This window comes from Saccostrea cucullata, unplaced genomic scaffold (assembly GCF_032062105.1).
Source record: "Saccostrea cucullata isolate Sc308-1 unplaced genomic scaffold, CSIRO_AGI_Scuc_v1 ctg510, whole genome shotgun sequence".
Classification (NCBI taxonomy): Eukaryota; Metazoa; Mollusca; class Bivalvia; order Ostreida; family Ostreidae; genus Saccostrea; species Saccostrea cuccullata.
Window position 1 is genome coordinate 65367 of NW_026928379.1, and position 15828 is coordinate 81194.

The window sequence follows — 15828 nt, forward strand, 5'->3', positions numbered from 1 at the left end:
TATGGATAAATATTTATTCAGAAATAGTAAATGCATTCAACAGTACTTTTTTTCATAAAATTATGAAACAAGTCGTTTGATACCAGAGGCAGTCATATCTATCGTGTCTCTATTCACGTGCGTATAAAGGGAAATAACTTGTACATTGTAAATTGTTCACCTGTGATGAATAGCCTTTAGTTTGACAAAAATTGTGAATTTTCATTAGATATATTTCAATTCTTGTAACATCAACAAATATTATTTATTTAATAAATGAAAAAACAGACTTATTTTCTTTTCAAAAGCAATAATTTTTTTTCACTTCCCATTTTTGTTATGAGTAAGTCTAAAAAAGTTATCTTTAAACAAAAATTAAAACTCTAGTATTTGTTTGTTTGTTTGTTTGTTTGTTTTTTTGTTTTTTTTTTGAAGGAAAAAAAAAGCCAACTTTTACAATGTTAAAGAGCAAGAGCCATCTTATGCATAAAATGGCCCTGTACTTATATCAATTAATTAACTTTCACCCTCTTTCCATTTTCATATATCAAAATAAAGTAGACACTTGGTGCTTTCATGTTCTGTTATTAAATTTCGTTTTGAGAATCTAAATATTTGAAAACAGGCTTTGAGAAATTGCAATGTTCTTGAAATTTGCAGAAAATATGCTTATTTGACTACCTTGAGCAAAGTATTAAAATATGAGCACAGCCCACGATCCAAAAAATAAAACATGTTTTTTGATCTTCAGAAATAGGCCTTTCATTATGTATTGGCATATTTTGGATCAGAGGTTGTGCTCTATATGAAATATTGAAAAAATGCTTCACTTTAGGTCATTTTCAAAGGAATTTACAGGATATGAGGAAAATGACGCATTTTATGACGTCATAATGCATTGACTAGATGTGAAATTACATCACAATTAATAGATACGTCATCACCAACAGTCCAAGTGATAAATACTGCATTTGCAACCTAAACTGAGCAGTTTTGAATTTTCAGAAATTCTCATGGCCAAATAAGGCCCAAAGTGGCTCTACCTCTTTAACACATTTCTAAATATCATTCCATCTAAGCATAACTTTTACTGTTGACAGATACTGTTTCCCTCCAGCAAATTAACATACAGTTGTACCATCTGCACCAATTCCAACTACCCTACATTTACGTTCCATCAATTTCAAATTTTCATACTAAAAAAAGGGATTCAAATTCACACAAGAACAGATCATGAATCCAATAATAACAAAAATGGTCAGGGATTAATTTATCTTTGTGAGGAAACCACCCTTTCTGGAGAAACTGGCAAATTCAGCAAGAGGTCTGGGGGCCACTTTAGAACACTAGCAGGTGCAGGGGAAGTCATGCTGGGGGGGGGGGGGGGGTGTTCCCATTTTGAATACTTAAAATAGCAAGGTAAAACCACATTTAACATATTATTCTGGAAAAATTTTTACCTTAAATTTTAAAATTTATGAAGAATTTTTTTTTTTGAGCTTTTTAGTATTGTAATGGGAATTTTTGTTTACTCATTAAAAGGGGAAAATGGTAATTCATGGGATTTTTTTGGGGGGGGGGGAGGGGGGTATTATCTTTTAGCAAATATGCCCCATATCAATCCCTGCTGGTACACTCACTACACTGTGCATTACTTTTAATGTAAACGGCCTAATTAAACTTAGCTTAGATCTATGACTTTACATTTATAATATTAGCTAATATGATATACATATATAATCCTCAATTATTTCACCCATTTTGGGTAAAAAAAACTTGATATATTATGATCGTAGGACGGACTGAAAAAATTGTTGTGTAAAAGATGTAAAAGAATACTAAAATAATTCAATTAAATAGACTCTGCATTACACTGAAAGGTTACTCATGTTCACATTACATTACGTTCCATTTTAACAACTCATCCACATAAAATGTATATTAATAATCACTGAGGTACGACTCTACAGTGTATATATTACATCATTACGACAACATTTAACTCACAACCAGAGCAAATCAACAAAGATATATTTCAGTATATTATAGACAATTTATGCTCAAAAAATGTATTTTCCCACAATGTGTTGTATAGATTCATATAATATAAAGTTGCAGATATCTATTATTTGTATCAGGAATATATGTTGTAGTCTACATGGTCTAATAAAAGAAAAGTAACAGCATGGTGATTCTCCCCAACTACCTTTTTTTCTCAAAAATTGAATAAACAACAAATGATATTGTATTATCAGAAAATTTTCATCCAACATGTACAATTATTTAAAACAATTTTTGTACTTTTTTTTTAACAAGAATAACTTTTGCAACTCTCTATTGATAAACAACCTTGTATGCCCACATATTTTAGTATAATGGATGTTTAATGGTGCTTCATTTAGCATTTACAACTTCTTTCAACTGCCCAGTTATCCATTCCACGCCTTCACTCAACCCTTCACCAGTTAAGGCATTTGATGCACATATATGCCACGGCTTTGTGCTAATTTTGTCTAAGTTCAGAAGATGTGCGACTTTAACAGCTGACAAGGCATCTCTCATGTCCATTTTGTTGGCATAAAACAAAATTGGAATGCGTCTACCAACAATATCTGGATGATTAAGTAACTGTTCTAATTCTTCCTGTGCTACGACCATACGTAAGCGGTCACTGCTATCGATTACAAAGATAATGCCCTGACACTCTTTGTAGTAATGTTCCCATAGGTTGCGGTATCGACCTTGACCCGACATATCAAAGGCAGTGAAGGACAAGGATTTTCCTGAGAATTTTTCCACTGTAAAACCAATCGTTGGAACAATGTCATAAGACTTGGATTCTGCTGGTTTTAACTGGTTAATGATGGTCGTTTTACCACTGTTGTCAAGTCCTACCACAAGAACATTGGCTTCCTTTTTCTTTAGGCCAAGCCACTTTGCTAGAGAGTCGAATATTCCCATGATGTTCCTCTTTACTTCAACTCAATATGTATCAATAACTAAAAGTATTTATCTTGCCAGTCAACTTTTATGCAGTCATATTGGTGCCTGAAATGAAAACAGTAAATTTTTTAATGTTTATCACAAGGACAAATAATTACTTAAATTGAAAAATGGCAATTAACAAAAAATACAGATGTTTTAACAATTCTTACCTAAAGATCACGTCTTGCGTGTGTACACTTCCGTCACCATCGAAAATATGTCCCAGGATTCCTTTTCATCTTAGTGAAATAAATGTTTGAATAACTTAGAATAACAAACTCGATGTAAACTTTCGTTTTTGTTCTGCACTTTACATATTTTAAAAAGGTTATCATTTCAATATCTTTCATATTCATTCCAACATTTCTCAATAGTTTGGGGCCATGGATGAATGAAAAAGCATGAAAATTAGCACCAAAATTAAATTCATCGGGATCGGAAATTATGAAAATTCAAACATTTTCTTAACATTGATTTTACAAGTAAAATGGAAGTTGGATAGCCTCCAGTGGAAGGAAATGTTAATTTTGCGGTGACAGAGAGTCAGACAAAGGCAAACAAGCTTATTTAAGAAGCAGCTGTGTAGTTGACGAACGTTTATGCAATATACAATACCGTTAGATTCAAAATGGGGAGATGCACAATAGTGCATTCTCAGTATATGCTTGGTGTATCCAATATTTTCTAAAAGCAGAAACTGTTTTGGTTTGGACTGGTAATGACGTTTCATCGAAATAAGATGATGATTTCTTTGCTTCTGTGATCTTTCAATTGAAAAAGACGGCTTCTGAATTTAAACGTAAGAATGATCAAAGCACAAACTTAGAAACTTTGTTAATTGCAAGGCATTTTGCATTATTTCAAAGAAGGTATTTAACGCACAGGAATGATAAAAATTACAGGATGCTTACTTTCCGCAAGTTACACTTGGAAAGATAGATAGAATGTTCTATTGTTAAAATGATATTGTCCTATCATCAGGAAGACCCAGTTTAACGATAGAATTTGTGCCACATAATGATCAAAGTATTCGTATTTGGTATTGTAGCAAAATAGAAATTGGCAATAACTTAAACTCAGTGTATTTACCTGAAACAATCAAGAAAGTTTCAAGTGCAAACATTTTAAACATGCTGCCGCATATAAATTTAAAAGTGAGAACAACATTGAGGAATTGAATAGTCGCGTTTATATGGATTACTTTTGTGATGAAACACCATATACAGTCTCAGAGGGGTTGGTTTCGATTAATCATCATTCTCAGGGCAATCCCTTTTGTATTCTTCAAAATCATTTTGTCGGAGATCTGCACTGATTTGCTACATTAATATTGCAATTATATTGGAGCTATTCTAACTGTGGCGAGGGCTTGTCCCAACACACACTTAGTTTATCTAACTAGCTTGCAGGTTATTTACCTATTATCCTGAATGAAATCTAATATATAATAGTGTGTTTTCTGATTTAGATGTCAGAGCAGTATTGTCGGAGTATTCTGAGGATAGCCCTGGCTCAGATTTGTCAGAATGTGGGGTGGAACTCTGCCCAGTCCACGCCCCTTGAGCTCCTTACTGATGTCCTGGGACGCTACATGTTACAGCTGGCTAAAGTCACTCACAGATATTCTGAACAGTGTACGTATTTCAAAGCAAACATTACGGAACTAAGGCAAATTTTTGGACATCAGGACTGAAGTCCAATATTTGGTATCTCACTTTAATTTTCATTTTTTGGAAAGACCATTCATTGACATGATATTTATTGAATTTTGTTATAATCAACATTTCTATGCATAAATAATACTTACAATATTTTAAGGTACACAAGTCTTGACCTGAAGGCCTATCCATTCTTTATTCTTGCATTCTGTATTACATGTACATGTATTTGAAGTACATGTATGACCAGTGATGATTAATTTGTAAATTTCACTTCAATAAAATATCCACTAGCTCTGGGTAGAAAATTATATGCAAAATAAATATGAAGTGTTATTTACAGTTGGAAGAACAGACCCTAACTTGGATGATGTGGGGCTGGCGTTCAGACATATGGGGGTCAGCATCAGTGAGTTGGAGGAGTATGTCCGCCATGTGGAGCCGGCGCCCTTCCCTCACGAAATTGTCCAGTTCCCTGCCCCCAAGAGCTGTAATTTACAGATTCCTAAACCGGGTCACAAAGAGTTACAGACCAGAGACGAACACATTGAGGATTACATGCCCCTACTGTATCCTACCCCAGAAGGTATTGAGAAAAGTTAAAATATGTGATATAAAGTATAATTACAGACTTGTCGAAATTTTTTAATCACTGTCAGACATTTGGTCTGACAAAATCGAATGTTCTGTCGGATCAGTCAAACTTTTGTCAGACAAGATACTTGTACCTTTATTTTGAAGGTGAAAAAGTCATATGAATAACAGCACCAAAATGTACTTTATTATTTTCAATAGCTTTCAATCTAACAAGTTTCCTTTCTTGGGATAGAGAGTCTTTAACGTAGACATAAATGACAAGTTTATGACTTTGCTATAACAAATTTACTTAGCTATCGTCAACATGCTGTGTACGCGGCCATTATTTCTGGGTTTGTGACCTTTAATTACGCATCCCGATCCCGACCTTTATTAAATTTGCATTACGCTCAATTTCTTTCAAACGGTCATCTGGACCGACGTTTTCTTAAATGTTTTCGGTCCAGACAAATTTTTACCGGCCTTGCCGACAGGACCGACGGATTTCGACAAGTCTGTAATTAGTTTTATTCAATTAAAAACATTGAAATACAATGTACATATTTTAGCAACTCATTTATAATGAACAAGTAACAGTTACACTAAATATTGTGTTTTGCAATAAGTTTTCATAAAGAATAAGTTTTGTATGAAAAAAAGAAACTGAGTTGTTACATGTAATTATGAAAGATTAAATTGATCATAAATGTAACATGAATATTAGGAAATAAGAAAAAAATTTCCATTTTAATATTTAAAAAAAAAAACTAAATTTAGACAATTAAAGTTTTAAACATGTTGGTATGCAAGAATTTTTGTGAATAATGAATATTTTTGATAGATGAGTTGGACAATGAGACAGAGAAGTCAAACGATCAGGGAGAGGGGTCAGCGATGCAGGTAGATCAAGGTCAGAATGGAGTCGGAGGTCAAGCAGAGGTCACAGAGGGAAGCAACCTCGTCGTCCCGGGAGACAAACGACCAATGACTAGCCCACTGGAGGGAGGCTTGCCAAAGAAAAGACCAAGGTCAATTTATTACTGTAACTGTTATAGAAATCTTAAATGAGATTTATCTTAGTAAGTGTAAACAATACATTTTAGATGTATTTTGACAATTATCTTGTGAGGCTGTCTATACATGTCTGTGTTTTTCTTCGTCTAGGGGTGGGGAGTCATTTTTAGAAAAAAAAAAGAAATTGAGGGATTGATATACTTTCAAGCATTTAATATAAAAAAAATATTACAAAATAGAGTTTTTTGAAGAAAATAAACATTTTTGTGATGCATTGTGTGAATGTTAAATGTTTCTTTACATAATTTTTATCTTACAAGAACTATGATTTGTATGCTTTTGAGTTATTTATTGCTCAAATGAATATTTTCCTACTGTAAATTTCCATTTGTAGGTTGACAAATGCAGCTTTGCCTGAAGAAGCTATGCATTCTCAGTATGAGATGAAGAGCATTGCAATCACACACACTGGGGACCTGACCCCCACCAAGGGAGGAAAACTGCCAGATGCCAGGACCCCTCCCCAGGGATTTAAGAAAGCTAGCCATGACAAGCCCTCAGTTAGTAAGATCTTCAGGAAAGAAAAGGTGGATTCAAGACCCTCTACACCCTTAAGCCGGCCAGAAAAGGTGATAGAGAGCAGTGGAGAATCCCAGAGAGTGGAGGCAGTAGGAAAAGAGAGAGAGCAGAGAGTGGAGGAGATCATGATTTATCCAGATGGAACTAGTAAGAAAATTCCTCGACAAAAGGGAGGTGGGGATGAAGTATCGAACTCAGAGACTGTGTCAAAATCTGCCTCTCTTCCTGCTTTAGAAGACAAAATACCAGTCCCAAGTCCATCAACAAAAGTTATTCCAAAGAAAAAGAAAGTGGGTCGACCACGATCTAGGTCAAAATCTCCCAGGGCCCCAAAATCACCAGGGCAAGGAAAAAGCCCTGCTCAGCCAGGAAGTAGCCCTCGGGGTCGAGGGAGGCCACCCAAGGACAAAACCCTGCTTAAAACTCCTGAGAAAAAGAAAGAGAGTAAAAATATTCCTGTTTTGTCTACGATGGAGGAAATGTTTGCCAGTGATGTGTTGGACTTGTCCAGGAAACCAGCACCACCAGCTGCTTCTGCTAAGGAGAATGTGGAGAAGAAACCAACTGATGTGGAGTTACCTCTTGATCTCAGTAGTAAAAGTAAGGAGAAGGCCAGAGGTAGGGGAAGGCCACCTCTAAGTCCCGAGAAGAAACGAGCCCGAGAAATGAACATTGATCTTTGTATTGAGGCTGTATTGAAGATGTCTAGAGAAGGAGATTCTGAAGGGGGTGCAATGAAGGAGAAAGAAGTTAAATCAGAGAGGATAGCAGAAGAGATGTCAGAATCAAACCAAGAGGACACCAATCCGGCTATTGAGGACAGCATTGATGCCCCTCCCTCTGTGACTGTGAAAAGAGAAATGATTGAGGAGGAGGCTGCATCATTTGACTTGTCTGAACAGAAGAAGAAAAAGAAGAAGGAGAAGACACCAAAACAGAAAGAAGAGCATCCGAGTGAAGAGGTAAAAGACAAGCTGAAGGATAAGCTGAAAGGGAAAGATTTCGTCAGCGAGACGGTCAAGGCAGAGCCCCCGGAGGAGGAGGTCTCCAGACCCCCCAACGTGTACGACTTCCCAGAAAGTCCCCCCAAACCACCAGAACAAGTCAAAAAGGAGGTCACTCAGTCTCCACAGAAGATGTTCAGTGTGGAGTTTGTGGATAAAGAAGTGGAGAATAAAGAGGGAGAGAAGGTCAAGGAGAAAAGCAGAGATAAACCAGAGAAAGAAAGATCCAAGGTAAAGGTTGATCGCAAAGTTTTCAAATGTTTAAAGTTCTGAATTTCCTTGTCAGAGATACCGATTGTTCCGATAATTTGGATTGCACATATACATGTTATAGTTTGTGTGTTTCATACAGTAGTAAGAGTAAACAAGGCACTTTTAGAATTATTATCCTTAACCCAGTCCTTGTTCAAAACATACATAAAAGTAGACTGTAAATACTGTATACAGGGAAATTTTTGCCCCCATTTTATTTTTGCCCCTTTTGCCCTAGCCTCACCTGGGCAAATTTAAAAAAGGGGCGAAATCAGAGAATACAGTATAATTTCTTAAAACTATGACTTGGCAAATTTAAAGTGGGGCAAAATTGTATGCAAGGGTGAAAGGGCAAAAATAAAGCTGGGCGAAAATAACCCTGTATACAGTACTTTTTGTGATGGTGAAAGCCCTGCAGAAAAGTTTTAAACATTACTCTAGTGAAGTGATGTAAATTTTCTTCACCTTTTATTTTTTTGCTTCTATACAGCATACATGTACATGTACAATTTTTCTGATGAGGTTTAAAGAGAATTGTTCGTTACAGGAACATAAAGAGAGGAAAAAAGAAAAGAAGAGAGATAAAGAAAAGAAGAAAAAGAATAAAGATAAAGATAGAGACAGAGAGAGAAAGAAGGACAAAGAAAGAAATAAAGAGGTAAAATCAGTGTAGGGTATAGGATGAAAAATAAAAAATATGTTACAGAATTTTTCATTTCAACAGACACTTGCATCTGGCTAGGCGTAGTGATACTCATGGTTTTCCATCTCTAGCAAACAATTTTAAAACTTTGTCTTGAAATGAGAGTTTATTTCTCTGTCTGAAATCCATATATCAAGTATTAATTTAAATTTGATTGTTTAATCATGCTGAATTATTACAGTGTACAATTGCTTTTTATCATATTTTGCAAGTAAGGTTGATATTAGAGGGTACATAATTAAAAAACAGAATTATCAGAAATCTACATTCCTGAGAATATTTATTTTTCGTTTCATTAGCCGGATTATATTCCCACTGTGTCTAAACTGAAGATCAGGATTGGCAGTTCTCCGTCCTCCACCACAGTAAATTACATGTCTGAGGGGTCCCTCAAATCTCCCCCCAACGACAGCGCTCAGAACTCCCCCAGGCCAGAGCTCAAATTGTAAGTATACACCTGTCATTCTACAGTAAACCTACAAAACTCAGATTTTTAGTATAATACTGTAAACCAACTTTTCTTCACGTCATCTTTATTCATGATTCTTCAGTCTAAAACCAATGCGAGACAATTGTTTTTCTGATGAAATGTTCTCTACAAAAACTGCGAAAAATAGGAATGATTTTAAGATAAAAGACCAGAGGTATAGTCATGATAGTGACATTTAATCTCATTTACTTTTCAGAGTTATAAAAGCATTGCCTCCCTTGTCTGAGAGAGGCTCCGCTTCCCCTCAGTCTATTGGTGGATCTACTCCAAAACAGGGAGAAAGGGAGAGAAAGAAGGAAAAGAAAAGAGACAAAGAGAAGAAAAAAGAAGCCCCACCTGCCTCAACACACCCTCCTCCCATCAAGCAGGAGAGCTTGGATCAACCTCTGTTTGCTCCAATTCCCATCTCCAGACAAGAAACTCCTTTTTCAACCTCTTCCTCTAAATCCCCTACTCCTCCCCCACCCAGAAAACCCTCACCCCCAGGGCTGTTCACCCCTTTCACCAAGACCCCAACACCCCCACCAAGAAAGACCCCAACACCTCCTCCTCCTCGGAAAACCCCAACACCACCCCCTCCAAGAAAATCACCCACTCCTCCACCACCAAAAGTTCCAACCCCAGCCACCAAACCTCCTACCCCTGAGACTGACTTTGAACCTGACTCGGACCATGAAACTGAGCCCATGAAAGAGGATGAAGAAGAGGTGCAGAGGTTTACACCCTCTCCTGCTTCAACCCGCAAAACTTTCACCCCCTCCCCCTCCAACTCTCCTCTCCGGTCCCCGTCTCCTGCAGAGGAGTCCATCTCATCCTATGTGAGATCTAAGTCCAACTCACAGTCCCCCGTTAGGACCCCCTCTCCAGGGCGATCCCCTTCCCCCCAGCCCTCACCCCCACCTTCCCCCTTGCCCAGTCCATACAGGGCCTCTGTTTCCCCGTCAAATACCAAGCCATCGACCCCTGGTCACATGACCTCTAGGAGTCCCTCCCATTCCCCAAGTCTCTCTCCTGTACCCCTTACCATTAAGAGTGAGGTGATCCCCCCAATGCCCCCGCCAAGCATGCCAGGCACCAGCTTCGCCAAACCAGGGGTTCAGAGGACAGTCATCGCTGAAACAGTCACCACCTTCATTGTAAGTTTATACTAGTACCTGGTATTTATAAATAGTAAATTATCATGAGAATTAAAAAAATTGTGCCAATGATCAATGTTGAATATTATTCTACCTCCTTCTTGGAGAAGTTTTTAAACCTGTTAAAAACTGATTGTAGGTAAGGAAAAGTAATAATTTGTCACAAATTATGAACTTAATAGTAAAAGCATGTGTTTCTTACTCCCCTTTTAAAAAAAGATAATTCACATCAGATATCTGTTAGTATTGAAAAAGGACGAAAAAAAAAATAAGTTTGCGGAATGTTTTAAAACTTCGTTTATTTAATTTTTTCCAGAATTCAGAATAGACTTTTACAAAGTTTGTTGATATTTCTTTAATATTTGAACTTATCTGTTAATTATGTACTGTAGGACGATTCGGGTCAGAAGGTGTGGATTTGCCCCGCCTGTAAGATGCCGGACGACGGGAGTCCTATGATTGGTTGTGACATCTGTGACGACTGGTATCATTGGTCAGTGTCATTTTATTAAACAGGAGTTATCTTTCCTGCACCTCATACAAAAAAATATTATAAATTTTCCTGTTTAATAACTGGCAATTCATGAATAAGCTAGTCAGAATGTTTAATTAAAATGTATAAATGAAGAAGAAGGGATTTTAAGGCAAATTTTAATGTTGGTTGATCCTCCTAATATTTTGTCAAGTAGAATATGATTTGAAAGTAATTGAAAGCTATAATTCTAATTTTTTTTTGGAAAATATTTTTATGTACGAATGGAATATAAAATTATTAACCTGAAATAAATTAAGCCCAAATTTCAAATGGAACACTAATCCTGTTTTACATGGTATACTTTTTCACAGATTTCTTGTTTTATTGCAGGCCGTGTGTTGGACTTAAAGAAGAACCTGCAGAAGAGGAACACTGGTACTGTTCTAAGTGTATGGGGAGGAACAAAAAGCCCTCCAAACGGGGGCGGGGGAGAGGAAGGGGCAGGGGGCCAGGAAGGGGGAAGAAAAAGATGATGTAAATATCAAAAGGAAGTTTGAAACAAAATATTTTTTTAAAGGTAATATCAACAGGAACTTAAAGATAACATTGTTGACTTTGAGTAATGGATATTACCTGCATATGAACTGTTTATCTGGAATGTGTGAGACAGATTAACATTGTGTTCAGTGCCAAGTGCTAGACATTTGATGAAGTTGTGTAGTGTATTGAAAATTTTCTTTTGTGGAGACCTAAATTTTCTTGTTACATATTTGTGAAATGTATATCGACATCTGTGTTTTATTTCGTCAGTATAAGTGTATAGGCAGCATTAAGGGGGAAACTGTATAAATTTTAAAGTACAGTTTTGTCTGTATATTATAAATGAGATGTCTGAGAGTAATAATAAATAAGTGTTAAACATTTGTTTGAATTCTGTCATTATGTCCTTTTGATTAGTTTTTTTGATCCATTCAGTCCATAGCAATTCATGCTTACCACAGAAAATGTTGTACAAGGATCCATTTTAACAACAATTTATATCCTTGGAAATTCAAGCAGATTGCATAAAAAGTACAAGTCCAAATACATCAATATACATTTTATTAACATATTATTGAACAATACAAAAAACTGTCAAATCTTTTTAAAAACTGAACTTGACTCGTAAATGGGCATATTTCATATTGGTTTTCTTATTTCCGAGTATCTGCTTGTGGATATACCCTTTGTGTTCATCACACCTGACTGCTTTTTATGCCCACGTAATCCAAGATTTAGAAGGATAAAGTTTTTGTTGTGTCCGCCCATCTTTCTATCTGTCTGTGTGTTTGTCTGCAAAAAACTTAAACCTTGCCCAATACATGTACATTTGATTTAGTGGAGCTAGGATTGTCATATTTAAAGTATATATATATATATACATACATATATTTGACTAGCTGCAAAACTGTAGTGTTATGGTTTAATAGTAGTATCTTTACTGGCTTATACATTGCATATATTGTTTTATATATTTGTCTTTGAGCATAACGCTACAGATCCTACAATGCAAAAAATGTGCAATTTATGGCACAGATTTTTTTGTGCATAGTTATGGGGAATTTCTCCACTTTCCATCATTGGTTAATCAACTACCTTTCATTCCCTAATTCTAGACATATTTTATAACCAATCTGTATCTTTTATCCACCTCCCAACCTTTTAACTTGTCTCTACAAGCAATAAACTAGGTTCAGTTTGATTTGTATGTAGAATTACATACTGTAGATCACTAAATTTTCGTGACACCTTATTTTCGCGAGATAGTCGTTGACTTTCTATTATTTTGCGAGATACATTTTTCATGAATTGTTGTTTTACTCTATATAATCGTAAGGAATACTTTTAAATGCAAGAATGAAATTTTCCCAAGCTAATTGTCTCGCATTATCACTCGGAAATAAAGTTCTCGCAAATAAAACTTGATTTAAAGTAAATTTACAACAAGCCAGTTTATTTGTCTGTAGAGACAACTAAAAAGGGTAAGGAGGTATGTAAGACATATAGATAGGTTATAAAATATGTCTAGAATTAGGGAATGAAAGGTTGTTGATGAAATAATGCTTGAAAGTGGAGAAATTCTCCCCAACCATGCGCAAAAATTGCATTTTTTTTCACTACGCGATCTGTGGCATATGGTCAAAGACTAATGTACAGTGTATATTAATGCTACAATTCTGCAGCTAGTATTTGACAAGAATGTGAAAGTGCTGTTTATAGGCATCAATTTTCAAATTTGAGAGGGGATATACCACCTCTAAATTAGATAACCATAGTAGTAAATTTTATTTAATATTTTTGCTCTATGATTCTTCCCTCTGATCAAACCTTTGATTATTTTGGGAGTATGGTTTACGAGAAGGGCAACTTCATTGTATTAGGCTTTGCCCTGCTAAATGGATTCCCTTCAGGTTTTGAAGGTGACACATTTAATGACACTTTGTTTTCGTTCACTGATTGCTGTAGTGCTGGTTCAGGATATGTCTTACATAATTTTTTCTCACTGATAGTTTTAGACTTTTCTGCACAATTACTTGCATTTGGCATTCTCACCATTTCCCATAGATTATCTAGGGATTGAATGAACGGCATTTCACCCTCTGATTTTGCTGGAGGTGGTGCAGTAAATGTCATATTTGATTTCCTGGCATCACAGACTTCAGGGCTGAAGTTATGGAAGGGTTCATGGATTTTCACAGGTTGAACTGGAGGAATCCTATCAGAATGTGTAAATGGATTAGCAAAATGGTTCAATATATTTGAATGCTCATTAACAACTGGACCTGAATTATTTGGCATTGGTGACAATTGATTATCACTAAAAAAATGGTATGGAAAGTTTGGTTCGGATATTATGGATGATGGATACTCATGTTTGGTATTTAAAACTTTTTCAAAAGCAACTTGCTTTGCTTGCCCTTGTATTTTGTGTGGTGGTTGGGGAGGCAAACTCCAGGCATTTGGTGGTAGGGATGGCAAACTCCACACATTTGAACTGTTATTTGCTGTATTTTCAAGTTTTGACTCCTGATGCTTTTGGAAACTGGTAGCTTTTTTAAATAAACCCATTTCTTTTTGCAAATTGGCATGTATACTTCTCTCTGACTTAAGCACTTGCAGATGTCCAATACTTTCTTCAGCAAGAATCTTATTTATGATTGATTTTTCCTCCCAATTATAGTCTACAATACTTTGATTTTCAGTTTGTTTGCGAAGTTGATCTAAATGGTTGAACACTTCTGACTTTATTCTCTTTACTGTCAGAAACAATGATCTTTTACTACCATTGGAAACTGTAACACTGAGTATTTTTTCGGATCTTGCAAGAGCCTTTGAAAATTCCACTAGAAATGCCTCTGTATTTGATAAAAGACTTTTTTCATTGTCGTGCATTATTTGAAAGTCTTTAATGAAAGTGTTTTTCAGTGTTTCTAACTTAAGTTTTGCTTCTTCAACATGAGCCACAACTGTTTCTACAATTTGTGCGTGTTTATGTTCAAGTTGTTTGAAGTTATTCTTTGTTTTGTTGATTTCTGTATCTGCCTTTGCTTTAATTGAAGCTAGTGCGGAATTAATATTTGCTGGATGTATATTTTCTCCCATTTTTTCGACAACTTCTTCAAGCGATTGTACTTCATCGCATTTTCTGTGTAATGTTGCAAAGCAGACGCTACAACAAAGAGTTTCATGGTCAAAGCAGTACACTTCTAGGACTTTATTTTTATGAATCATGCACGGCTCTTCCACAATTAACTCCTTTGTCATAACCTCTTGTGGATATTTTGAAATATCCGTAACTTTGTGACTTTTATAATGACGAATTCTTCTATGATGGTAGGTCAAACAATTTTCACACAAACTGTCCATGCAATCTCTACAGTAAAACTTGGCATTCTTTTTTTCACTAGCACGTTTGCAAGGTTCACATAAAACATCTCCTTGAGAATTCGATTTCTCTAAAGCATCTTGGAGTGATAATAGAAGGTGATTTAGCGGTAATTTACAGGCCCATTCCTCAGAAGTAATGTTTGCTTCCGGAGTTGAGACTTCAAGTCGACACACAGGACATGGAAAGCTGGACTTCTTTTTAAACTTTTCGATAAATGTCTGTATGCACAACTTACAAAATGTATGAAGACAAGGAAGATACTTCGGAATTGATAACTTTTCTAAACAAATTGGACAATCAAAAACAGTCACTGTGTCAATGGGCGTAGCGGCCATTGCGTCAAAAAAATGAATTTTTAGGCCTATATTCAACTATTCGCTGGATTCCCACCAGTTTCGATTTATTTATTAACTTTATCACTTACCTCTTAAATATTGAGCCCAATGTTAAATATACATCCGGTTTCTTTAAAGCTAACAATCGTAAGCGACGGCGGAAAATTGTTAGATTTGTTTATAGGTCCTACATGTACCTGGTAAGCCAGAGGTTCTTTGGCTCCTAGTACAAATAATTTCTAAGGAGAGGTCTACTTAGAACCTTGGTGATAAGAGGGTATATTTTACATTATAAAAAATATAAACATCTGTAATTCCTTTATCGCCCGTCCTTTATTTATATCTATAGAGTACTGATTACTCCGGGCTCGAACAACAAAAAATAATATAGTCGATAAATGTAATTACATGTATACATGTAAGTATGCAGCTAGCTTGAGGATTAAGTTAACTTTCGTTTTTAAAAACAGTTACAGTGAGGTTGCCGTTATCGAATCACTTAGTAAATTTGCTTGGATATTTCGTACCTGAGTTTGAGTTAAATTCATTTTACAACATTGTTTGGTGGTACTATGTTTTACTTATAACATCATATATATTTCCCCAATAACCACTGATTAAATAAAAAATTATCGCTGTACTTGTACTAATGATGTTTTCTCCTTTACCGGATCATTTTCTCCATTACCGAATCACGTGACATAAAGCTGATTA

The 15828-nt window shown here is 35.7% G+C and overlaps 2 protein-coding genes across 2 annotated transcripts in view; one reads left to right on the top strand and one right to left on the bottom strand.

The window, feature by feature from the left end:
- Nucleotides 1-366: 366 nt before the first annotated feature.
- LOC134277397 (ADP-ribosylation factor-like protein 6) lies at nucleotides 367-2999 on the bottom strand. The gene has a single exon (XM_062759732.1). The coding sequence runs from the start codon at nucleotides 2938-2940 to the stop codon at nucleotides 2374-2376; it is 567 nt and encodes a 188-aa protein (XP_062615716.1). The 5' UTR covers nucleotides 2941-2999; the 3' UTR covers nucleotides 367-2373.
- A 530-nt stretch (nucleotides 3000-3529) lies between these two features.
- The window catches only part of LOC134277405 (uncharacterized), a 36483-nt gene continuing 24184 nt past the window's right edge, over nucleotides 3530-15828 (top strand). The window contains exons 1-10 of the mRNA XM_062759739.1: nucleotides 3530-3763; nucleotides 4433-4598; nucleotides 4966-5208; nucleotides 6040-6226; nucleotides 6607-8026; nucleotides 8595-8705; nucleotides 9050-9195; nucleotides 9437-10376; nucleotides 10769-10869; nucleotides 11242-11385. Of these exons, the coding sequence (XP_062615723.1) occupies nucleotides 4433-4598; nucleotides 4966-5208; nucleotides 6040-6226; nucleotides 6607-8026; nucleotides 8595-8705; nucleotides 9050-9195; nucleotides 9437-10376; nucleotides 10769-10869; nucleotides 11242-11385 (3458 nt within the window). The 5' untranslated portion in view covers nucleotides 3530-3763. The remainder of the gene's footprint in view (nucleotides 3764-4432; nucleotides 4599-4965; nucleotides 5209-6039; nucleotides 6227-6606; nucleotides 8027-8594; nucleotides 8706-9049; nucleotides 9196-9436; nucleotides 10377-10768; nucleotides 10870-11241; nucleotides 11386-15828) is intronic.

Excerpts from the sequence above, each read along its gene's own strand:
- LOC134277397 (XM_062759732.1), bottom strand. The coding sequence starts at position 2,940 with ATGGGAATATTCGACTCTCTAGCAAAGTGGCTTGGCCTAAAGAAAAAG.